The 25,110-nt window shown below is 41.5% G+C and overlaps 1 protein-coding gene across 1 annotated transcript in view; it reads right to left on the bottom strand.

The window, feature by feature from the left end:
* Positions 1-25,085, bottom strand: part of MOSMO (modulator of smoothened) — a 31,227-nt gene extending 6,142 nt beyond the window's left edge. Inside the window, exons 1-2 of the mRNA XM_066198299.1 lie at positions 24,939-25,085; positions 4,238-4,450 (exon numbers count right to left, since the gene is read on the bottom strand). Coding sequence (XP_066054396.1) covers positions 4,238-4,450; positions 24,939-25,044 — 319 coding nt within the window. The 5' untranslated portion in view covers positions 25,045-25,085. The remainder of the gene's footprint in view (positions 1-4,237; positions 4,451-24,938) is intronic.
* Positions 25,086-25,110: the final 25 nt, after the last annotated feature.

Below are 25,110 nucleotides of genomic sequence, written 5' to 3'. Positions count from 1 at the left end.
GAGGGGAACGAGCACCATCAGAAAACATCTGGCAACTGCACAGCTGCCACATTCCTGCTCAGTGCCACCTCGTTAGGCCATCTATTGGAACAGAACCAAAGACCCAGACACCAGACGTTAAACATGAAACAATGAGGAGAGTTTAATCTACACAATTATTGGTCTGTGTAATTCCACATAAAGCAAACTAATCATTAAAAAAAAGTTTCCTTTTTTAATTGTATGTCAAACATCTGAGTCCACCTGAGGAAAGCATGGCTATGTGTTTCTTGGGAAGATTTATGTAAGCACAGAAGAGCTTTCTAGTCTGCATCTGAATGGTGGCTGTCAAAAAACCCAATTAGTTCTTCTAATTCTTTAGCTTGAAATTGTTTTGAACATCTAATGACAACTTCAAAAGAAATCTGGTCTTAAAAAAAGGTTTAGTCTTCAGAGGGCTCACTCTAATACCTGCTTGCCTCTGTAGAGACACATAACACAGAGAGCAGCACCTGGTACAAATCTTTAATAACTCAAGAAGTGCTTCATTCACTGGGGAACACCAGAGACAGACATTCACAGGATAGCTACTGTTAGTTAAGGATGTGATTATCCTGCCCCATTTTTACTTGCATTCCAAAAAGGAGTCCATTATTGCTCATGAACTTTTAAATCCTGAGGAAAAGAGCCCAAACCAAATCCAGACTCTCTGGTAACTGCTGGAAAAAAGGTAGAAATACGATTTTTCCATCTAGCATCTTCTCCCTTGATACATCTCAGAGAAGCACCTCATTCAATAGTAGCAGACACAGAATTCATTCCCTTTCTCACTGCAGCAGACGGTAAGAGACCTGAATCTGTAGGATGTAAACAGATCTTGAGGGAGATCTGTGAATTCCTACAATAGCCAAAATTGCAACAACATACATGAGACGTGGCCTCCACAGGGAACAAGCTCTCAACATTGTTTCTAATTATGGAACTTAACAGTATCTGTCTGGAGAACCATGAAAATGACAACACTTGAGATTTCCACACCTTCACCACGGCCTATATTATCCACCAGAAGATGGAAAACAAGCATCCTGAAAAGGCAAGAGATGTACATTAATCTGAAGCAGAGGTAGCAAAATAGGAGCAGTGTCAGAGACATGTGGAAAAGTACCAAAGCCAGCTCCCTTTTCAGCTACCTACTTGTGTCACAATGTCCCAGGGCATAATTAGTGACGAGATGGTAAAAGGCAGTTCTGGTGTACAAGCAGAGGAACAGCTGATCAGAGCTTTGCCTGCTACCAAGACACCATGCACAGCTCTGGGTTTGTAAACCCTGTTCATTGAAGAATCACACAAAACCTGGGCAGCGCACAGATGAACCCCAACAAGGAACCCACTCTCCATTACACTGTACCAATGTGGTGCTACTGAAACATCGGTGATGGTTTTGATGGTATCTACGCCCAGAGTGACAATACCTATCACATCAGTAGGAATCCTGATTCCTGCAAGACTCTTCTCTACAAAAGATGAAGGAAAGCTTTCACATTTACCTGTACAAGACTTTTGTCACTCATGCGGTATGAGCTGGAGGACAGCAATATCTCTCCTCTCCACAAAGCTGTTTGCAGAGATGTCAGAAGGAAAAGTTTCCGTGCAGTAAACCCACCACCAACTGGAGAATGAGGCAAATGCTGTGCTTGTAAATACCCTCTGGGGTATATCCCTTCAGAAGTGTATAGAAGAAAGAGAACTGACAGATTAAACTTCTGTCTTCTTCACGTCTTAGCTAAACAAGATAAACAAGACCACTCTCAGCAACAATTCATATTTATAGGTATGCAGATGAAAAAATTTGGCTATAGGAATTCCAGCATGAACTGGGCAAAAGTGACCTCTTACCAGGCTTTCCTTGCTGCTCTCAGAGTTGTAAAGAAAAGGCTGAGCAAAGGGACTCCTTTACCTCAGATATTTACTGCAGACCCCCTGGCATTTGAAGGAATGGGGCTGCCAGTCCCAGAGCTTCCCTTGGAAGCCCCAGCAGACTCCCCTGCCTGCCCAGGAGAGCATGTCCTGCATTGTGTTCACAGAGTTCTGTGAGGAGATTATCTGTGAGCAGCCTGCACGAGGCCACTGAGTCTTGAAATCACTTGCAGATGAGATGTAATACAAATATGAAGTCTTCCCTACCCCCTTCTAATGAGTTACAGATTTTCATCTAAACAGCACTGGCACTTCACAGGAAGGACCTTCTTAGGGTATTCCAAGTTGATTCCACATGGCTGCATATTTCCTAATACTAACCTACAAATAGGTTACTAATTTATGTTGCATCCAATGAACCACAGAATTCACTCTCAACAACTTTTTGAAAAATCTAGAATTTTTCCTTCCATTCACTTCTATTTTTCAAAATTAATTTTCCTAACAAGTAAGTTCAGAGATAAAATTCCCCATCATCTTTGTTAACAGGAATGCAAAGGTCACAGAGTTGTATGTATTGGAGATGAATACCAAAGACATTGAATTTTATAATTTCAGGAATGCAGAGATCATATCTTAATAGAATTATGAATAATTCTGACTTGCAGAACATCAAATTAGTGTGTTTCATTATTAAACATCTCATACCAAGAAGACAAGTGCTGAAATAAAAATGTCCTTCTATACTGAGACATCTAATAATGAACCTGTTGCAAGCTTGGAGAAATCTCTAGAGAAAAAAACCCAAAACAAAAAAGCTTTAGGGTACCACACTTTTTGGCTGAACTAATCATCACAGCTGTACAGAACTAAAGCTGCAGGGATGTGATGATTCGAGATATTAAAGAAAAACATTGATATCTAGAACTCAAACTCCCCTCTTTTCCCAAGAGCTTTGACTCCAACCCACTGTAAGTATTTTAACTTTATACAGCATTTTGACTTTAACCCTCCCCCATATATATTAGATACACATGAAATATGTACAGATAAACAGGTGCACTGGAAAAGTTGGCATGGAATATGCAGTAATACTCAGGTCTGCTATTTTAATCATTCACTGGAAAATAAATGAAAGTCAATCACAATGGATACAGCGTTTCAATAGCTCCATTGTCTGCAAGAGCTGCACTATTAATTTAATATGCTGTGTAGCAACGCTGTCAGAAAGATGGCTTTGATTGTACAAGTGCCTCAGTGAGCACTTTTTAATATTATTCCCTTCCCAAAAACAAGGTTAAATCTAACTCGTATTAGATATCATTAGATGTCGCCGAGTTCCATTAAACCTTATTTATGCCCGTGTAAACCACAAACTTGCATTTTCCAGTTAGTGTTCACACTACCTTTAGTGGTTTGTCATAATTCAAGTCAATTTAAAAGCCCTCAGGTTTTGAGTTTTTTCCTGCTGTCATCCCCACCATTAAGGCACCATCTCACAGTTGGGCTAAGCATGTAACACACACCAAGAAAAGGAAGTTTGAAAGTTACTCCCCTTGCTCATTATAACTGGGTGGTTTTTTTGCACTGATGTAGCCATAGGATATGTTTCCCTGTGTGCAAACACAGGGCTGCTGGAGAAGGCTCAGCTGTGAGGAGTTACACTGGTGCTCACGCAGAGCACAATGAAGGGAGGCAGAAAAGCACTGGTACCCCTCCCTCCGGCCAAAGCACGGCTGCAGGTCACTTCTGGAAGCAGAAGTCTTGGTGCTGTGAGGCACAGCAGATGCTCTGCAGTGGGCAATCCTCCTGCATAGCCAATTAGGATGCAGACATCCTGAATAAAGCAGCTGCTGTGAGCACGAAGCAGAACTGAACCGGCCTCAACCCTGAACGAGGTATTCATGAGACACCTGAGTAAGGGACAGGTTACCTCAGATGTACCAACAGCCTCCTCTGCCTCGGAAGGGAATTTTCAGTAATTGCAAGCTGCTAGGATTGTCCTGGATATATGGAAGCGGGGAATTATGAAATACTACAGCCACTCAAGTCAGGACTGACCTCTTCTATCCCTGCTCATTTTCTTAGGTCAATAACTGGCACTGCCCAAGGAAGGTAAAGGGGTCGGGTCTTCCTTGCTTTCATACCACTACTCCCTCTCAATTACAGCCACTTAAGATACCAACCCCTTTATTTTTCTCTCAGACGCGGCATCAAAGAGAAGGAATGTTTTGCAGAGCAGGAGCCCTAAGCACTCGCTTCTTTCCAACACTGTGGTGTTATTTCAGACTCCACCAGTTTATCCTGCATACAGGTCAACTGTGCAGTTGAGGTCACTTACTTCCAGTGAAAGCTATCCAGCGGGCATATTTAGTAGCTTCTCTTCGCCAGTGGGAAGCCACCAGCAAACCACATGTGACAGTTAGTGAAATGATTCCCATTATGATGAAAAATAACGTAGTGACCCACTCGGGAGGCAGCCGTGGAGGAATACAGGTCCTGTCACGTCCATGGATGGTTTGACACTGTCGCACAAGGCCAACTGTGAGAGCACCTGAAAACACATAGCAGAGAGGCAAGTAAACTTTCAAAATCCTCTCTGAGGGGCGCTCAATTGCAAACCACAGCTCAGAATTGCCCCAAAGTAAGGGATTCTTTCTTTGGTGAACCTTAGTAAGCCTTTCAAACACGGAGGATGGGGGGCATGCTATAAACATCTGTCTTCATGTTCCTTCATCACACGCTTGCACAAGCTGAAGTGAGATGGCTGCAAGCTGTATCTGGTTCCTGAGTGGCAATCAAGGTCTAATCAAAGGGATAAAGCACTCGTAATAAAGCCTGCCAATACCTGCTAACGTGGTAGCTGACTTGCATAGAGGATCACTGCCTCATCTGTGCAAGATGAAGTACTTTTACAGTCTAACAAAATGAGTTTTAGCCCCTTGAAATGCCTTTAATTGTCTAATATCTTTTTCCCTCATCTGTAAATAGAGCTTTCAGCCTCTGGCTCTTGCAGCAGAAACTGCATTTGATTCATGTATGATTTTAAAAACAATTTAAAAAAACCCCACTTCTTGACAGTAACTCATTAAAAAGAGTCCCTCCATGCAAGACTGATCAATCCTTTTGATTGCTAACAAGAGTAACTACACACAGAAACTGGGGTATCTACACAAAAGATCCATCAAAAAGATCCTAGAAAAAGGGTAAGATTGGTACAGGAACCATAAAGATTTAACCAAAATGATGTATTTTCTGTTAAATAATAATAACAGTAATAAAAATCTTCTTTTAAATCCGAGTCAGTGCTTTTGAGACTTACAAAGAAGCTTATAGTGAGCTTTAATAATGAAGTTATCTTTCTAAACCAAATTTAACATGCAAGATTAAGATCTATTTCTTCCAGTGTCTCTTAAACATTAAGTTCTAGATTTCTTAATTTTGTCCTTTCTTCTGAATTGTTGTCCTAAATAATCACCATTGTCCTTTATCTACATTAGGAGCAAAACCTAACAGTGGACAGCATTAGAGTCAACATCTTTCTCCACAAATTACTTCAAGTAAATATTGCTTCAGTTGTCCTGTTTCAAATAAAAAGAGGATAACTTAGACACAGTTACAGTAAGACTGGGAAGCTTGGGTTTAGCATGTCCTTTGGAGGGAGAAACATCTCTCATACATCTCAAACATCTTTCTAGTCTCTTTCTGGGGGAAATGAAACAAAGGAGAAAGCTGATAGTCAAAAGAGCAACCAGTCCAAGCATGCACCTCCTGGCTCCCTGGAGCCAATTTCTACAGATCCTCTCTGCTCACACCTCAGCAACGAGTACCAGCAGAATCAGCTTCTGAGCTTAGAACTGTTGGGTTAGGAGGCTGCATATCATGTTTTATTAGATGTTTAGAGTTTTATTAAATGTACTGCTTCATAGCCCAGGGGATGAGAAGAAACAAAAGCGAAACCATTACCGAATCAGTTCTGTTGACGAATTCTTGCAACATTTGTTTAGATCACACAAAATTTCAGTCTTATTCAAATATATCCTTTTAATTACACATCCATCGGCTGAAAGATTCAGGGATGAATTTTCAGCTAAAAACTGAACAACTACAAACCCAATAAAGCTGGCATTTTCTACTCCAGCTACACTCAATCACACCATTGCTGTACACCAGGATCACACAAGTCTGAGCCAGGGTTACACCAGCAATCCTGCCCTGCCTGCCCAGCTCCATGCCTGCACAACACGGTTTTACAGGAACTGCTTCTCTTCCATAGCTTGCAATGTTTTCATTGCACATCAGCTGCTGGGGCAGAGGGGAGATGTGCCTGTGTCCTTAAAAGTCAAGCTCCCTGGAACACACACACTGCAGAACCTCATACAAAACACTGAGCAGTTTCCTGTAGTTTGGGGATAAAGAGGCTATTCACTGCAGCATCATAGAACAGGAAATTAATCCCAATCACTCTCCAAGACCAGAATTTAACAACAATTTTACTATCCTTACAGCAGGAGTCAGGTTTTTTTCTAAACTGCAATTCTAATCAAAGAATGACTTCATAAAAATGACATCATACACTCAATAGATGTTTTCTGAATTCAAAGGCCTATCCTGACTTCAGTGGCAATAATTCAGTGCATTTTTAACTTTGGAAAAAGCAGCAGTGATAAGAGTCACTCTGCTGAACTTGGTTCCATTTGTGTCTTAATTGAAACTGAAAAACAGTTGCTGTAGAAGAGCACGTATTAACGAGAGACAACTATTTCATTTTGTAGATGCAATTTGCAGTTTATATTGAGAATATTTTTCAATTAACAAGAGCGCATTCAACATATCAGATTCAGAGAGAACCAAAGCTAAGCCCACGAGTGCCATATCTAGAGGAAACAGAAGAAAACTCCATCTCGAACTATTATTTTAATGCAATTTCACTTACTGTCAACATCTACTACACCAAAAGGAGATTAAAAAAAAAAACAACAAAAACCCACCCAAACAAAAAAACCCAGAACTGAAAATGAAGAAAACTAGAATAAAAAAAAATCTCTGAATTGTGAGTACCACAGTAGTATTCCTTCTTAATACACAAGGATAGTTGCAAGACACTGTTTAGAGGATGGCTTCCTAAACATCACTTCTCGTGCCCAAGTGTATTGTTTCACTCTGGTGGAGCTTCTTTGTTTTATTTATTTGTTTGTTTTAAATCAGAGGTTTAAAGTGTCAGCAATTATATCTCAGAATCTGACTGAGCTTTATGGTTAAGATCTTGCTAGCACATACACAGTATTTTTTCTTAAATTTGCTTTATGGATTACAAATCTGAAGTAGATATACTCCATAATTAAGGTTTTGAACCTTGAGTATGCAGCCTCTAGGGAGCCAAATGGAGGGCAAGAGGTCTCTGAACCATTTCTGAAGGTTTCACAAAGGTAACTGGAAAATCAACCTCATTATGTGCTCATAAATTCAGTTAGAGTTCAAGCTGACTACACAGGAATACCTCACTTGTGTGCATAAACTGGGCACAAGGAAATGAAACCTCAGGGCTCATCCCACAGTGACAAATCTGCTGAATTCAGACTTCAAAAGAAGTCTCTGGTGAGGAAAAACAGTATTCATTTGCCATGAAATTCAAAAGAAGAACGTGTTTATATGGTATTTTATTCTGCTGGTCCCGTTCTGAAACAACCAAACAAACAGTTGCCAGGGAGCTGTAAATAAACTTGTTACAGAAAATCTTGTCTCCCCTTATCTAGTCTATCATTGAAAAGAGGGACAGAGATATGAAATTGCACAGAGTCCTTCTGCCTGTAGCTAGAGAACAGCACAACAGCCCATCTCAAACCAATCACCAAGTTCTGCCGAGATCCGTAAGTAAAAGGTTTTTAAGTCGTCCTCTCAGAACTACTTCAGCATAATTGCTGAAAATCTAAGCACTTAACACAGGTATGGAACAAACAGCACAGCTAATGCCAGTAGATTAGGCAGCTGAAAGATGGATCCAGCCCTAAACATCTGCAGTGGAGAAAACACAGCTGCCCACCCACCTCCCCTTGCCTGCACAGCTCAGCCCTCAGGTGCTGCAGTGACCACCCTGAGGTGCAGGGGCTGCTCCCCTGCTCTCACCTGCCTCTCCCCCAGAGCTCCCAAGACTGGCATTATTCAGGCCAGTACAGCTAAAGCAGGAGGTGATTAGGATAGATATGCTAATTGCTAAAAATGAAATTCGACCTTTATCAAATCAGAGAGTGCTGCACTGAGTAAATGTTACTGAAGTGGTCCTTAGTCTTTTTCCAGTAAATCCATTCCCTGAAGTGCCAAAGCATTTCTAACACATTAAAAAACCTCTCAGTAGTGACAGCCTGTGAATAACCAGGGTCCCAGTTAATTTCAAAGAAAGATTTTGTGATCATCCAACTCCTCCAAACCACCAGTAATGCTCATTTTTCAACACTGCATATTTTTACTAGAATCAATTATAAAAAGGCTCTTCAACAAATACACCAATGCTGGGAGCATCACCTATTTAACAACTGAGTTTCACAAAACCAGTGAGGAAAAGAGGGGGAAAGGCACCAAACCAAGGAAAGGCAGGCCCTCATTTTCCCCCCATGTGCAGATGTGCAGCTGCCAGGGAGCAGACCCCCAGGTCCCACTCCAGCCCTGCAGTGCTCTGCCATCCCTCTCCTGTTTCCCTGGTAACTACAGAGCCACCAAGGAAGAATCACACTCTACAGAGAGAAACAAAGATTGCTGCAGCCCTTTAACTCCCTCTCCTCTACATCACTTCTGAATTATTAAAAGTGGCACAGCGATAGCACGGCTGGAAAGCAGCAGCATAATAATGGCCACTCAGATGTTCACCGTTCATCTGTTATCTGAGTGCCAGGACACGTGGGACCAGCTCTGCCAGACGGACACAGGAGAGGTGCCACTGCCATGAAGAGCTTACCACAGCACAAGAAACAACTAATGTGGTAAAAGCAAGATGCAGTGAATGAGGTGGGGCTCAAACGTTAGAAGGTCCCAGAGCTCAGCAGCTATACTGGCACATGAACATCCAAGGCACAAACCCTCAGAACTGCTCTCGCTCAGCCTGGGGTACCTGCTCCTCCTCTGCACTCCCCTACTGTCCCAACTTGAAAATGACTTTAGTCTTTACCATCACTTTAGACAAAATGCTATTCCTTGGATTTAAATGCATCTGCAACCCCTTATATTCCTTGACAACAGCCTCCTAACTTCTATTTCCCATACATCAACCACATCCTTAGCAAAATGCTCAATACTAACATTAAATGAGTATTACAGGCAAATATGCCTTGTGAGGTGGTTAAAACGTGGAACTGCCCCCAGAGCTCCACCTGCTCTCCCTCCCTCCCTCCCTCATGACCCTGATGAGATGGGGTGGTGCTGCTGGAAAGGCCAGCTGTGACTGGCAGACAGTTTCTGCTCAAAGCAGGTACTTTCCTTTGGTGTGCTGTGGACTTGTTAAACCGTCTTTGCTAAGTGAAAAGCAAAGAGGTTTTAGAGTTTAGAGGTTTCTTAATGAGGTGGTGGCGACATAAATCTTAGAGCACTGCCAGTGTGGCAAGGACACTGCTAAGTTTTATGTTTTAGTAATGAGCACAGTACATGGAGCTGTGTTATTTGGGCACACTAAAACATTCATTGCTGCTGGTTAGGTAACAGTCACATGCCAGGGAGTGACATATGTGAAGAGCAGCTCAGTTAAGCCATTCCCTGTAACTCTCACGGGGCCCCAGACAAGGACAGCTTGGTTTTGGAAAATTTCTAAGTTCTATCCAGTGAATAAACTTGAATGGGAAAAGGTGTAAGTCTACCTAAGAGGAACAGACTCCAGCAAATGAGCAGAGATGTAGCTTATTGCCAATCCAAGTGGAAACTCAAAACGTCTAAAGAAAACAGTGATTTGGTCATGGCAGGCAAATTCTATACACGCGTGTTTAAGGATGACCATCAAGTTGGAATTGACCAGCTTGCCTTTAACCTGTTTGCTGCTTCTTGCCTGCAGCCAAGCTCTCTGACAGGACTGCTTTCAATGTGAGTGAAGCGAGGCTGAGGCATTTCTGAGAGGAACAAACAACACAGCATGGAAAGAATAGTTCCAATGCACCTACCCCTACAGGAAACAAGGAGGAGGGACTCTCAAGAAGAAAATTTTCAAAGTCATCAAAGGAATTTGGCAGTTGAAGTGGGATGTTTTCCATTCTTACATATGGAGTTTATTTTCCTGCAACAGGCACTTGAAGTGATGTTGCTATACAAAGGGGGAAGAGAGAATGACTTCTTTAGGTTTATTTATATGTATCTTGTTTTGGGCAAAATTTCTATCAATTCTATAGTCTAGGTAGTAGTTCCTTGGAAACAGAGGGCTCTCCCTTCTGCCTTTCCCAAAATCCAGGGAACTGAGAGTACTGATCATTCCCTACCACAGTCTTGGAGGTATTCCATACGGTGAATTCTACTTATTCCAGTGCAAAACTCCACTAGAAATCAGGCCCTGTGCCCTCTTAAGAGATTAGTCTCGCTCAGAATAAACAATGCAGAAGGTTAGGGGAAAAATTATGCCTTTGTAGGACAAGCACCACCTTCACCTGGTGGGAAGGGGAAAAAGGTAACAGCATCCTGCTGGTTTGCAAAACCAAGGAGGAAAAAAGAATTAACAATGCTGGGGAAGACCTCCAGACCCTGTATGGCAAGGCCCATGTTGTAAGAGTCAAACAGAATCATGGAGTCTCCGGATGTCAGGTCCCACTGAATCCTCATTCAGGCACAGCTCACAGAATTGCTCTGTATCTACAGCCATTTACAGTTACAGCCTTGTAAATTACAGTCCTCATCTCAATTTTCAACCTTGACCCACTAAAGCAGTTTTTAAAAGTTTACAGCCTCAAATAGCATCATCCCAGAGCATTTCTTAAAACAGCACATATACATAATTTAATGCAACTAAGTAACTATAAGCAAGCTGAACACCTTGCCTTCTACATGTGTGCTTCAGACACTGTAGGACAACACAGTAACTGAGTTACACCTAGATTGGTATAAAGGGTATGTGAAAGAATCAAAATATAAGATAAGATCAACTGCCAGTCTCTAATCAAGCATGTGAATACAATGTCTGGTACAGTTCTTACAAAAATAATTACTTCTTTAGTGAGAAATGGAGGTAGCTTGAGTAGATGCTCTTTAGCACTTATGCTGTTAAAATAACTTTGAGGTTACCATGCAAGTACAGTATTCAGGATGTAGCAGAACAGATTGATTCTTTCACTGCGGATGTTCCAGTACGTTGTTCAGGTAGTAGATTAACAGGAAACCAAGACTCACTGAAATAAGATTTATGGATGTTAAAGGATGATCTACAGGAAGGCTGAAAAGAATAACAGAGGATCAGCTGCAAAGGCACAGAACATAGAACAGTTCAAAATAAACAGATTATAAATTAGCTTTCGTGCCTTTTGTACGCCAAATCTTATGCTTTTGGCCTTCACTCCAATTTGTCTCTCAAATCATCTAATAGGTATCATAACCCTGGGAAAAAAGCTTTGAGTTTCTCACTTTGAAGAAGACAAGATGCAAGATCAATTCATACACTCACTGGATTTCTACTGGTATAAAGCAAACAGCTAAAAAATATTTATACAATGTTAAAAAGTCAGTTTTTAATAAAGATCTCAATTTCCTTGTCAAGTCCCTGCTGTATCTAAAGTGCCTCTTCTAAGAACCTTGTTGTAAGAGTCCTTGTTGTAAGAGTCCTTGTTGTAAGATTATCTTATACAATCTGTTATTTCTCTTCTACTCCATTTATCCCCTTCTCTCAAATCTGACGCTCTCTTCCTTCCAAACCAACTTTGAACTGCATCATCCTTCTTGCTCTAGAGATGTAAAGGATATTTATTTGCTTCAGGAACAAAGTATTCTTAAAAATACTCATACAGGTAATATCCCTGGCCTCAAACACAGCTTATATTAGCTATGAGGAACCGAACCAATTTAATTATATTTAACAATCTAATTTCCAGAGAACTGAACTCATCAGGTACCATTTTTGGCACTCCTTAGAAATCTTACTGACTTTTAAGGAGAAGAATTCCAAATATTAAATTCTAAAGCCAATGTCAAAAGAGTTGTGGTGTATTAGCAGAAAAGCCTGCCTTGCTGCTGAAGAACATCTGGTGCCAAGTTGCCTCAAAATTTTTCAATTCTGTGTTTGTATCATGCCTAATGCAAACCAAATCCCCCCTCCACAAAACCCACAGCCTTCTCCCTCCCTCTTGCTTTCCCAAAGAGAAAAAAAATCAGGGGCCATCTATTGGGAAAGACAGACACATCTCAGAAAAGTTTATTACTACAGATGACAATCATTATGATACATTAGTTCTAAGAGATACCTAAATTGCAGACATTTGGACCAATAAAAAATGAGTTTATTTCTGAATTCTAGTAACTTTCAATGCCCTGCTGCTTGTGCATTGAGTTTACTTAATTTTTTTTTTTAATTTTGCAACCCCTCCTTTTTATAATTTTTTTTTTGAGATGGACCACCAGACTCTCTAAGAGCTACCCTCAGGCACTAATGCAGGAACAACTCTCCTGACACAAAGGCTGTGTGTTCTCACTTATCAGAGGCAAGAAATCTGTCTGTGCTGAAGGTATTTTTTCCTTCAGAAGAAGGTATTCAGTCCTACTTCAGAAGACAGCATTAATTAAATGTTGGTTAAAAGGATCTCTAATAAGCTGCATCCTTCTGATTGTTTATTTTCTAACACTATAAGCATTTCCACAATGGAACAGTTTTGTCAGTGACTAGAATCTTTACAGCTTCTGAAGCAGCAAGGGCCTGGGAAAAAAGAGAAGTTTCCTAAAATAAGAAAGCAATGTTTTATTTAGTTTAAAACACAAACAAAGAATCCAGTTATTTCCATTTTTCTTCCAACCAAAGTAGTGCTACTCAAAATTGACAAAATTCACTGCCTAAAAAAAGAAAGATCAAAGGCAGTGTCAATATTTAAAAGTGATTTTGGTAGTCAGCCACACCATTTTATGCCATATGTTCAGCTGAAAGCCACAAGCTATGACACCCACAGCTGTTCTGCCATTTAACATCTGATGAGCTTGTGTTCTTTTAAACAGTTAGTTATACTTGGCTTCAGACAGAGCAGTAAAATGATGCCTCTTTATCCACCACACCACAAGACCCTACCCCAGCCTTCTCAGAAGCGGTCTGCTCAGCAGCTCCATGGGTGATGTGCAGGTCTCTGAGGCTGCCTCACCCACAGGAGCCAGTGCCATGAGGTGGCCAGGCTGGGGCAGTGATGGCAGCACCGGGGTTTGCCACGTGTTGCCGCAACACAACCAGAACAACACAGAAATTCTGCATCTCACACTGGAGTACATCACCTTCCACACAGGTGTCTGTTCACAGGCTGGCAATAACTGGGCTTCAGAGCCCTCTGCTTTTAACTCCTGCATATCCAAAAGCATAATTTCACCAAGTTAGCTGTGTTACAGACGTAGTAGATATGCTCAAGCAGATCAGGAGGATACACCAAAATTCCCAAACCACACCAACTAAAGTACCCTACTGCTCTCCCTCTTTTTATTCATGGAGAGAAAATAACTATCAACCTTCCTGGTTACAGCCTAAAGCGATTTCTCTAAGGTAGTGACAAAGGCATTCAACACAGGGGGAAAATTCAGGTCCTGGCTCTGACTTCAAGATTGCTTGCGCATTTTAACAAATTAAATTCATGAGGAATAAGGATCATCTTCCTCTGTCAGACATAACTGTTGTGCTTAGCACTGATCTCAGCTTGCATTAGACATGCTCCAAGGACACCCACTGATCTGGCTCTTCCATGGCCTCATGAATCACCCAGTGGTGAAGGTGAAAAGAGAAGTGTTGAAATACATTTTGGCATTTATATGGTTAGAATCACATTTGCAAAGTTTCGGCGCCTGCTCTGCAAGCACTCAGCCTAAATACACCTTATGTGCTTCAAGGTTTGCCTACATCTGAGCATAACTTTCTCTTGGTCCACAACTGACAGAATATTTTAGGCCCAGATTACCTGAAAGTACAACAGACTAGCATAAATAAACAACAAAATATCCAAACCCCAAAGCAAATGTACTAACAATTGTGGCAGCTTCTTTAGATCACATAACTGATGGCAGGATTGTATTTATAGCAATGAGGACGTGAGAAGGGAGGTTTGCAGGTAGAAGCAATCCTTCACTAAAACCACTAGAAAAATTGGAAGGATTAAGCACATTTCTGGTCTTGCAACTTCGTCCTTGGACACACAGGTTACTACCACTGTACAGGCTGGGGATATACAAGATCCTGTCTTCGTCTACTAGACTTGCTTTTTTCATAAAGCACTTTCATCAGGTGAAGAACAGCACCCATTGGCCCAAAGAATGTATTTCATTGCAACTAGAATAATATTTCAAGTAAAATAAAACTTAACCTTAGTTTTTATTCTTAATTATTTTTATTCTGCTTTTTAACTGTTGCCAAATCTGTGTACGACTTGCTTGTAACAACTGGGAATACAGGTTAAACTGCACTGCAAATAGGGATTAGGTACAGGGCCAAGATTTTATTATCTACAAGTAACACTTCACGTGCTGAAAGACAGGCTGAGATATAGCTTAACTACATACAAGTTGTCCTTCAGGACTGCTGGCACAGTTTCCTGGCTAATTAACATTTTAAGCCCCCACCAATATAAAAGGCAAACTGGAAAATAAACCAAACCAAACTCCAACCTCCTTCTGCAGTAGTAATTCTCAAATGTAGGCATTTACTTGCTGTTCACATCACAACAAAAACATTAAAAACAAAGGAGAATAGGAATGCAGGAAGCATATTCAGGATTTATCCTGAAGTAAGTATTTTCTTATTGCATTTGCTAGGACAAGTCCTTGTTTAAGAAGCCTGCATAATTTAAGCCTGAATTATTTAGGCAATTAACAGGTGCTGTCTGTGTAGTGATAACACTTTTTCCCTTATCACAAATTGGCATCTATAAAAATAGACTGTTGGAGTCTGGAGAGTTCTCTTTTTTTACTAGTCTAAGAGAAGACAGACCATTCCTGAACAGTTAAATTTGCACTTTGCTGAAGTAAAATACAATTCTATTGAAACAGCAAGGCTCAGTCCTTTCTGAGCAAGTAGGACTGTTCTTAAAAAGCAACCAAATGTTATAAAGAGCTCCAAAGAATGTATCTGTTAACAGATGTTTATACAGTTGTTATATTGACATTCTGAAACAGATTCACTCTAATTTTAGATTTTATATAAACAACCAAGAAATCCTCTGTTCTTATCACCAACTTCATCTGACTGAACATCTACTTACAGAGAACATTTACATTTACAGATTACATTGGGCGTAAGTCAACATACTTCTGTTTGTGAAACAGCAACTGCTACTTCTGGCCTTTACTCTTAATTTCACCATTTTTCATGTATTGAGCTTCAGGGTGCTTCTTGAAATTGCTGAGTGACCCAGTAATACTCCACTGAAGGAATTTATGGGAGCACATTAGAAACTCCTGCCCTTTCAATCTTTCCAGGTTTCCTGTACGATCTTGTTGCATAGGTTTTAAATTGAATTAAGTGTGGGTTTCAAAAACAAAGTGAAATATGCTTCTTCCCACAAGTTTCTGCGATGGAGAGCACATCATTAACGCATGAATTTAGGTGCACAATTCGTTTCAAAATGCAACTCAACCTAAGGAAAATAAGAAAGTTCTTTCTTCACCCTTGTGACTTCTCTTCCCCCACAGCATGAAACGCCTACAATGCTCCTCACATCAACAGGCACAGAGGAAGCAGCAGTGCCTTTTCTCCTCTACAAGAAAGGAAATCAGATTCTTCCACTGTTGCAGTTCTGGAGCTGACCCTTCCACTGACTGTGGGAATACTGCTGGATTACTGTCTGTGACCGAGAAAAGGTATCTCTTCATGCTCAGTTTAGAGTATTTCCATTTTGTATAGAGAAGACTGAATATATCGAAGCAAATTTTCAAGTCAAGCAAGTCACCCACTATACAGAAGTCATCCTCCAGGAAACTTGAAGCTCATGACAACCCTTTATGAGCTTTCTTCACTTTACTTTGGTATAAAGACATTACAACTAGAGGCTGTTCATGTTTGATACATTAAGCTCGCATTGATGAAGTTACAGACGAAACCTGTACATTTGCCCTGCTTATCAGTGAAGTCAGGATCCCTCTTGTTTCCGTGTATACAAAGATTTTATTGCAGAAATTAATATATATGCCATCAATTTGAGAAAAGTAAAAAGAATCTAGGTTCAAAGCAGCTCTTCTGAAGTATTCACAGCAAAGCAGCTCTGCGGTACACTGAATGATCAGTTGTCCTGTTCTGTTTCCACACCTATTCCTTAAGATACAACTAAATTATGTTGCTGCCAATAGGAGAAAGTAATCACAGCAAGAGAAGTGGAAACCACGCAAGAACAACCTGGGCAAAAGAACGGAAAGCCCAGGAATAAGAACTACAAGAATACAAACTGGGAAGCTGGCTCCATGATGAGCACCACAGAAATAACCTACCTGACTTTACTGTCTACGAACACTCCCATTTGATTATTAAATTCTTGGATGTGCCAAGCTCAGAGGCAGCCCAGCCCTCCTAATGCAGTGTGCAAACAATGGCACAAAGAATTGCTTGCCATCAAGTGAGTTCAAGGCCTAATGTGAACTATCTTCAACTGGACAAGTATTTAAACATCCAAGTGGGGTATTAATCACTACACCTTAGAGACTGTCATCCTTAATAATCCCAAAGTGCTTTGTAATTTATGGCATAGAACTGCAGCTACCATGAGGTTTTTGGGTAGCAGCCAACTGTTGCCTACTGCACTGTGTTGTGCTGGCTTGGAATACTGCAGTGAATCTCTGGGAGGCTTTCCATGCCCTCACAAGGGAGCACTTTAGATCATCCCAGGACCCAGAGGTAACAGACTGAGTAAGTTTTGCTCAAAGACAGGAACCAGGCTCTACACATAACTCTGTGAATTTTGAACCTTGAAGTTTTAGCAGCAGGTATTTCCTACTGGATTAGCCCGTCCCACAGACAAATCATCACAATCAGATGTTTCCTACGGTACCCAAGAGCGACCAAACTCCTGTCGCCAACTCTACTTACAAAATTCAAAATATGTATACAAGACAATACATCAGACAGGAAATATGGTATCACAAGAAGAACCCAAATGCTTCCCACTGAGAAGGGATATAACCCATGACCACTGATTCCATATAGATCCCTACAGAATCAGGCCTCTGCCAGCCCAGCTTGTTTCCCTTCTCCTTAAAATAGACACATACCCTGCACAGATCCTCTTCTTGGCCATATCCCCAGTTTTTCAGATCTGTGTATAAATCCATCAGTCAGAGGCTTGGAGAAGAAAAGTGAAATTGAGCAAAGCAGCTGGAGTATACACAAGGGGATTGCTACAAAATTATCAAAGAACTTTTTTCTTGCATACAGCCCTTACTAAGAAAAAACTCAGTTAATTACTAAATTTGTAGGCACTCTGAATTACAATAACAACTTACAACTAGGTAATAAGAAAATTATTTTTAAATTTAAAATTGTATGAGCTAAAAATTTTAAATTTATAGTTTCCTCAAATTACTTTGTAGAAGAATAAAACAGCCTCCATATTGTATTAGTTCCACCATACTACAAACATCATTTTGTATCTGTTTCTAACACAGATAGCAGCATTTATTCTCTGTGAAGTTCAATATACTTCCTCATCCATGAGTTACTCCAGTTACATTCTTCTGAAATACAAAGGTCTCAACCACTGCTGGAAGAGGGTTCAAGAACGAGGTGAAGAACTCCTGCCTAAGATGAAAATCTTACACACTGCACTGCACTGCATGAAAATAAATGGGGAAAAGTTGAGCTGTTGTGAAGTACCTATGAAAAAAAAACTAGGTCAAGCTTAAAAGTTTGACCTACTGATCTTCTTTGCTTTGGCAAAAGTACAAATGGAGTTTACATAATGCTGCTCACATGTAAGTGCTGGCTGGAAACTAAACAATACAAATGTTTTTAATAAGCCCCAGCCATTAAAAGGATTCCTTTTTTTATTATTACTTCAGACAATTTAAAATCTTTCTTTTGCAGTACACACCATTGAATCCTTACTTTTAAGATTCACACATTTAAGTTACTCTCGTGCGGATTTCAGTGTAAGTTTGTGACAACAAATGTGATAGGCACACCTCAAATCAGGTCTAAGTTGATTACAAAAACAGAGGAACTCTGGTAACTTCCTGAAGTCACAGAGCTGAAGTTTCAACAAGGCATTTTTCCCACAGACAAACCATCTGTGTATAAAGCAGCTTTAAAGTTACACACTTCTTGAGTAAAGCACGGGATGGACAGAAAACAAATCTGTATCTACACATACTGAATAGAATTTAGTTCTGTAGGAAATGTGCACGCTGCTGGTGAGTAAATAAAAAGGTTATTCCAAATATCTGAAACTCAAGTACCTTATCCAAAGCACCTACTATTAGAAAAGACAACTGAAATGCCTGTTATTCTGTGATTTTTCCCCTCAGTTTCATGAAGTAAAACTGCGATGAGAAACAAAAGTTAAAAACAACACAAAATTAAAGCTTTGCTGCTAATGCTAACAGAAGTTACTGTGATAAAGGTACCACCTCTGTTTTACAGAAGAAGAAATTGGGGTACTGCCACAGTAACTTGCCAACATCCAAAGTGAGCCATGTCAGATGCTAGATTTGAAAGTTACTGGCTCCCAGATCTGTACTCTATAATCAGGTACTTTTTACCCAACCCTAATAAGAGAGTGAGGAATTCAACAGGATTTGGTGGAAGGCAAACAGTTTTGTACCTTCACATGCTAAAGAGAAAACAAAACATGCACCTAACAGGAGTAGCATTAGTTTGTATTTGTTAAAAAGCAGATGTAAAACATCAGTTCCTCTGTGGACAAAAACAATTGGCTCTCTCATGTCTTCTCTGGCAGGCTCAAATAACCGGGCTGACACAGCTCTCTTTCACGAGATTCTTCCTACACATAAAATAGTTCCATATGTTTAAATGCTGAGTGGTTGAGTAAGCACAAAATTAATTCATTACAACAATGTCTTTCTATTGATTTTTCTTGTGCCTTAAGGCCTGGTCGATTACAGAACCCAAGCACAATTCAAACACTCTACTTTGTCACATTTTTACATCCACTTGAAAGACATCTACAGACACAAAGTGGAATGGAAATGTTCCTTTTAAAGCTGGCACTGGCCCTCCCAGTCCAGCCAGACCCATTAACAGGCCATTCATTTATTAGTGTATTCAGATTATATGGGGTTCAGAATCTTGTTCTTGTTTGGGTTTGGTATTGTTGTTTTTAAGGCATTGGCAACATCTCTGAAATGCAAGTGCTGCTGGCAGGGCCTGCATCCTAGGAGCAGGAGGTCCTCATCCCTCACTGTGGGGATCAGCAACACATCACAACCCACCACCACCTTTCCCTCCTTCCTCACGCACCTGGAAGCATCCATCAAAGAAATGTGTTTTCCTGAAAATTATGTCCAAGAATCTAATTTTAACACTCTGATGTTCAGATGGCTTTGGAGATTGCTTTTCAGCACTCACCTCTAGGACCTGATGGTACATAAATCTTCATTCTCTGTATCATCCTTCTTTTTTTTGTATTCTCAGCATGCAATCCAAACAGGTTCATGAAAGGGCAAATAACTTCTCCTGTCACAGTCACTACATGATAGCACAAAAAACATTAGGAAAAAGTAATTTCGTAGAATTGCTTCCTATCATGTCCCATCACTTTCTACTGAGAAGAGCTGGGAGATGCACACTGTGTTTCTTGAGTATACTGCGAGGTGCTTAACAAATGATCACCAGAACCCTTTTGCAGACAGTTTTTGAAAAACCAACTCCCCACACATCACAGAAACAACACTATCTCCCTCAGAGGACAGCACAATGGCTGCTCTATACCATGACTTGTCCTCGGGGGAGGATTGTACATGGACAGTTTCTCAGAAGTCACTGGTAATATGCCACACTGACTTTTACATATCACTACTTTTTGAGCAGGCAACTTCACTTAGAACAATAATGCCAGCTGGAACTCAAGTTTACACCCTCTTTAAGTTGTGGGTACTTCACTTACTTTATCTGTTTAATTCTATCTAAATAGAAGTACTTTGTATTTGAGTACCTTCACATAGTCTTGGGTTTATTCCATGTATAGTCAGTGCTCCAGTTAGAGAAAAATATTTCAGTGGTCTCAAGCTCAGCAGGTCTCAAGCTCAGCAGGAGCCAGGAATCACTGCTTGGTCATACCACCTGTGATAGTTCATTAAGCTGATCCCAACAAAGCTACAGTTCCTGTTGGAACCGTGAAACAAAATTCCTCAGGAAGGGCTATGACATGCAGAGGAGTAACACTGAACATTAGTAATTTTCCACTAAGTACCAGACAACTTATTCCGCAGGAGCAGGGAGTTTACTGCCTCAGGAGGAATGGCCTGCTGCACAGAGCCTGCTCTTCTGTAAGACCACTGCATCTGAAATAATCCTTCACAAATAAAAATGCAATTGAGTACACAAAGCCCAAGAATAACACTTTAGAAGATACATAGAAAGGCAGCACTGGTAAACAGAAAATTTTAAATAAATGTCATATTCTAGAGTTACAATTCATTCTCACACTGTTACTGCACAGCAAGATCCAGAAGGCAGTTTAAATGAAAGCATAATTCCTAACACAAGTGACCTTGATACTCTTGTCACAGATGCAAGATGAAATTGGAAGCTCTGCTGAACACAAACATGGCCCAGGACAGCTCTGTTGGGCATGTGCTGAGTGGCCTGGCTGTAACATTCTACTGTGTGTTTCCTGGTGACCTATGGATCAGCACAGGAGGATGTGATATATCCTGGCTTTAGGAGCTACCCATCAGTTAAGCACCCCTGAATCCTGACATCCATGTTAACTTAATGACTGCTATAGAAAGGGTACACGTTGTTCTGAAAATTGGACTCAAATGAACAATCATGCTACATAGGAAGGGATGACTAAGCCATATAAACAAACTGATAGCTTAGCTTTCTGAAGGGAGATTTTACTTGATTAAATTATTCCCTTGAAATACTTGACCTATCCTAATCCCCATAAAAGCATTTCAAATTGTCAACCCCCCCACATGTACAGCTTTTAACATCTCTAATTTCAACAGTGCATACTATTCATACTCTTTTTCCTATAAAAGAGAGCTGAAGCTAGAGCTGTTTCTATCCCCCTTCCTCCCCTACTGAAGACAAAATATCAAAATCATTAAAGACCCTCCCACACGAAAAAAGGAACATATGGAGACAAAACTATCAGCTTATAAAGTTCTTTCCCGAAGTGTAGAGATACAGGAGCAAAATTCCTTCCTACTGAAATCAGTGGCACTTTGGGCATTGGCTTAAATTAAAGCCAGCTCTGTCCTTATTTCTCACACAGAGTGTCAGTTTGATAAGAAAAGGCAGTCAGTGCAAGAATACTGAGCAGCCACTGGTTTCCAGATTGGTGTTATCAGTGTTCTGTACTTCCACAGCACGAATAACAAAACCTCACTGAGAACTCACTGTGAGAAAAATCCATTTAATTTTCATCTTTCCTTTACCATCTTAAAGATGTATGAAATATCTGAAACCAAGTCAGTGAACGATTCTTACAAAACAACATAAAGAACAAGCGCTCAGCAGAGACTTGGACCCGTGTTCACAAAGGTGTAGTTCCTCTGGCCTAAAGACAGATAAGCATCTGAGACCTTCAATAATCTCAGTTACAATGCTCTGCTGATAATTGCTAGGGAGAATTTTTTATAGCCAACATTTTTCAAATGACTATAAAACTTATCTTTAAGAGTAAGATTTAGGAGACTAATCAGCCCTTCTATATTGATTTTAAAAAATATTGAAAACCATCTAGATTTTTTCAGAGAAGCATTAAAGCCAGTGATTTATTTTGCCATCCAATTTAGCTGAAACTCATCATTATCTCTGGAGTAAGAGGTATGTATTGTTTAGCATCCAAATCAGAGCAGATATTTTTTTCTTCCTGAAACATAAACCCAGGTTCCCAACCTTAGTGGCTGTAAACAGCTCTGAATGAGCCAATGCAGTGCTGCCTTCCCAGGTTTGCCAAGCCCTCTGCTCTCTGCCATCCTCAAACAGCTGCAGTATTGAATTGACCAGGCTGTTCCATGCTGCCTTTCAGAGCCCCCAGGACAGCAGCCAAGCAGGGAAACACTATTACTCCCCTCCCTCCTCGGTACTAGGCTGACTTGTAGAAGCAGAATCCAGAATAATTCTCACAGGAGATGAACCTAACAACACAGAGATAAAGCGAAGATTTTTTTTTACCAAATAGCTCTTTTCACCAGCTAAGCACAGGATGCTCCAAAAAAAAAAAAACAACAAACTGCTTCTTAGTGGCACATATGGAAGCTGGATGCCTTGGATGTGCTCCAAGCACAGTAGTCTGCTGAGAGTCCCTGAATGTCACCAGCAGCTGGGACAGGTTTTAGCATCAGGGCCGTGCCCTCCTGTGCCACACCTCTCCCCAGCAGTCTCTGGGTAATGAATGGCACTCACAAAAGCATTCACCTCAGAATTCAATACTACAGGAAATCCTCGGTTCAACGGGCATCTCCACACTTCCTTTCTTTACAGTTTGGGCAAACAGCTCATTTTAGAAGGTCTAAGCACCAGAAATACACATTTGTATTGCTTTTAAACAGAACTCTTATAATAATGCATTGAATCCTGTATCAATAAAAATCTACAAAAGAGTCATTAAGGGTGGCAGCTAGCTCTCCTTTATGGTTTTATCAAGACAACAAGTTGTTTGGCTTCAAAATGGAGTAAAGAAAAAAAAAGGCTTAAGTCTGTCAAAACATTCATTAACTGGTGAGGTCCTTCAGAAAAATCCATACAGATTTCAGGTTTGCCAGCCTAATTAAAACTGCTAGTCGCACCTCAGAAATGGCAGATGATTCTTAAATAATCATCGACTAAGTAACTAAGAAATAATGATTGCAGCTTAAAATATTTTAGGAAACAATTTTTGTATCACAAAGAGATATAAAACATTTTTCTTTACAAAAGAACATAATGGACCGTGCTTAGTTCCCAAAGGACTGGTTTTTTTCCACAAGCACTGTTTTTCAGAATAGTTTTGGTTGTCTCCTTTCTATGCATGCAGAGAGAATCCAACATCCTACACATTGCACAAGATCTGCTAACGTGAGGCAGGACTTCAAAAGGACATATTTAAATATTTGAAATTAATACTATTTTATTTGACTTTAAGCCCCTGAAGAAGGGCTCATTACTACAGCATTGCTGTGGAATTATAAGAGGAAAGAACCAACTATTTTATCTAGCCACAGGCAGGAAAATCATCACAATTAGCTACAGGAGGAATGGTGAAGTCACCCAGGGAGTTCCTGAAGGCTGCACTTTGGGAAGGGACTCATTCCTTTCCTCTGAACCATGTAGGAAAGTCCAGGTTCTAGACTAGCTAATTAGAAGCAAATCAAATAAGCTGTAAGTACAGTCTGGTCAGACTACACTCACCAATCCCAAATAGTTTTTAATATTCTACTTCATTAGAATAAAGGAAATATGACACAATTTGAACCAGTTCAACTGTTCATATGCATTGAATATTAAGCATGGAAGATGCAAGCCAGATGAAGAAAATTTTTCAAACCCTCTGCAAGAATTTATGACAAAAGTCTTTACAGCCAGACCAGTTTTCTCTGTACTAACCTGTGGTTTGCTTGGAAATGATAAGTTTAGGAGAAGTCACAGAATGACAGAATCTTCTGAACTGAAAGGGACCTAGAGGGATCATCAGGTCCAAGTCCTGGTTCTGCACAGGACAGCCCCAAAAATCACACCACGTGCCCGATCAGGAGCGTTGTCCAAACACTACTTGAACACACACAGGCTTAACGCTGTGACCAGTGCCCTGGGGAGCCTGGTCAGTGCCTGATCACACCCTGACACCCAACCTAAACCTCCCCTGACACAGCTTCATGCTGTTCCCTCGGGTCCTGTGACCAGTCAAAGTGGTTAAGTTAGTTTAATCTGTTTGCAGTAAGGATGGCTTCCTTTCCTGACAAGGAGCTTTGGGTTCCTCTGGGACGTGAGATCAAAGAGCTGCCCTCCTCCTGTTCTCTCTCCCCGCTCCACTGATCAGAACATGCAGGTCTTTATCAACAGACTGAAATAAATTGTTCATACACAATTACATCATTAGTAAAAGGACAGATGCCCAAAGCCTTGTTCTTTTAAAGAAAACAATGTCACACTCTAAAATAAAAAACACATGGGATCTCGGCTTAAAAGCTGATAAAAATCAGCATGCAGGAAATATTCGGGGGCGGGGGGGGGGAACCATGAAGGAAAGCAAGAACTTCCCCGCAACAAAGGAAACGTCAGCGTAGTAGGAAAGCCTCCAAACCTGCCGCAAACTCAGCGGAGACCGCTCTCAATTCCCTGTCCAAGGTGACGGCACCTGGCAGGCGCAGGCAGGGATCCCGCCCTGGCCCTCAGCCTCCCAGAGTCACAGCGGGCTCGGGGGCTCTGCAGGACCCCTCGGGAGCCCGAGCTCCGCCGGGACGACCGGCAGGCACGGCCGGGGGCTCTGCCCGGGGCTGGGCTCCCACCGGCTCCCCCCGGCCGCTTCACTCGCCGCCGCCCCGGGGGAGCAGCCCCGGGAGCCGGCCCAGCCGCTCTGGGCCCCCGCGGCCGGCAGCCCCCCGGGCCGGGCCGCCCTCGGCATGTCCCGCCGGCCCCGCCGCCGCCCCGGGCTCCGCACCCGCCCGCCCCCGAGCCCCCCGGGCGCCGCCGGAGCCCTCTCCCGGCCGCCTGCCGCACGCCGCCGGCGCGTCCCGCCGCCGGCCGCCCTCACCCGCGGATTCGCCGGTGTTGATCCAGTCCGGGTTCGCCAGGCTGGCGATGGCGAAGATGTCGGCAGCCAGGAAGAGGCATCCTGAGATGATGGTCAGTTTGTCCATCTCCTCCGGCTCCGGCGGCACCCGGCTCCGGCCTCCGCCCGGCTCCCACAGCGGGCCCGGGCCGGG

This window comes from Chamaea fasciata, unplaced genomic scaffold, assembly GCF_029207755.1.
Source record: "Chamaea fasciata isolate MVZ Bird 193981 ecotype frontalis unplaced genomic scaffold, bChaFas1.0.hap1 SCAF_16, whole genome shotgun sequence".
In the NCBI taxonomy this organism is placed as follows: Eukaryota; Metazoa; Chordata; class Aves; order Passeriformes; family Sylviidae; genus Chamaea; species Chamaea fasciata.
This window is presented reverse-complemented; position numbering and strand designations above follow the sequence as displayed.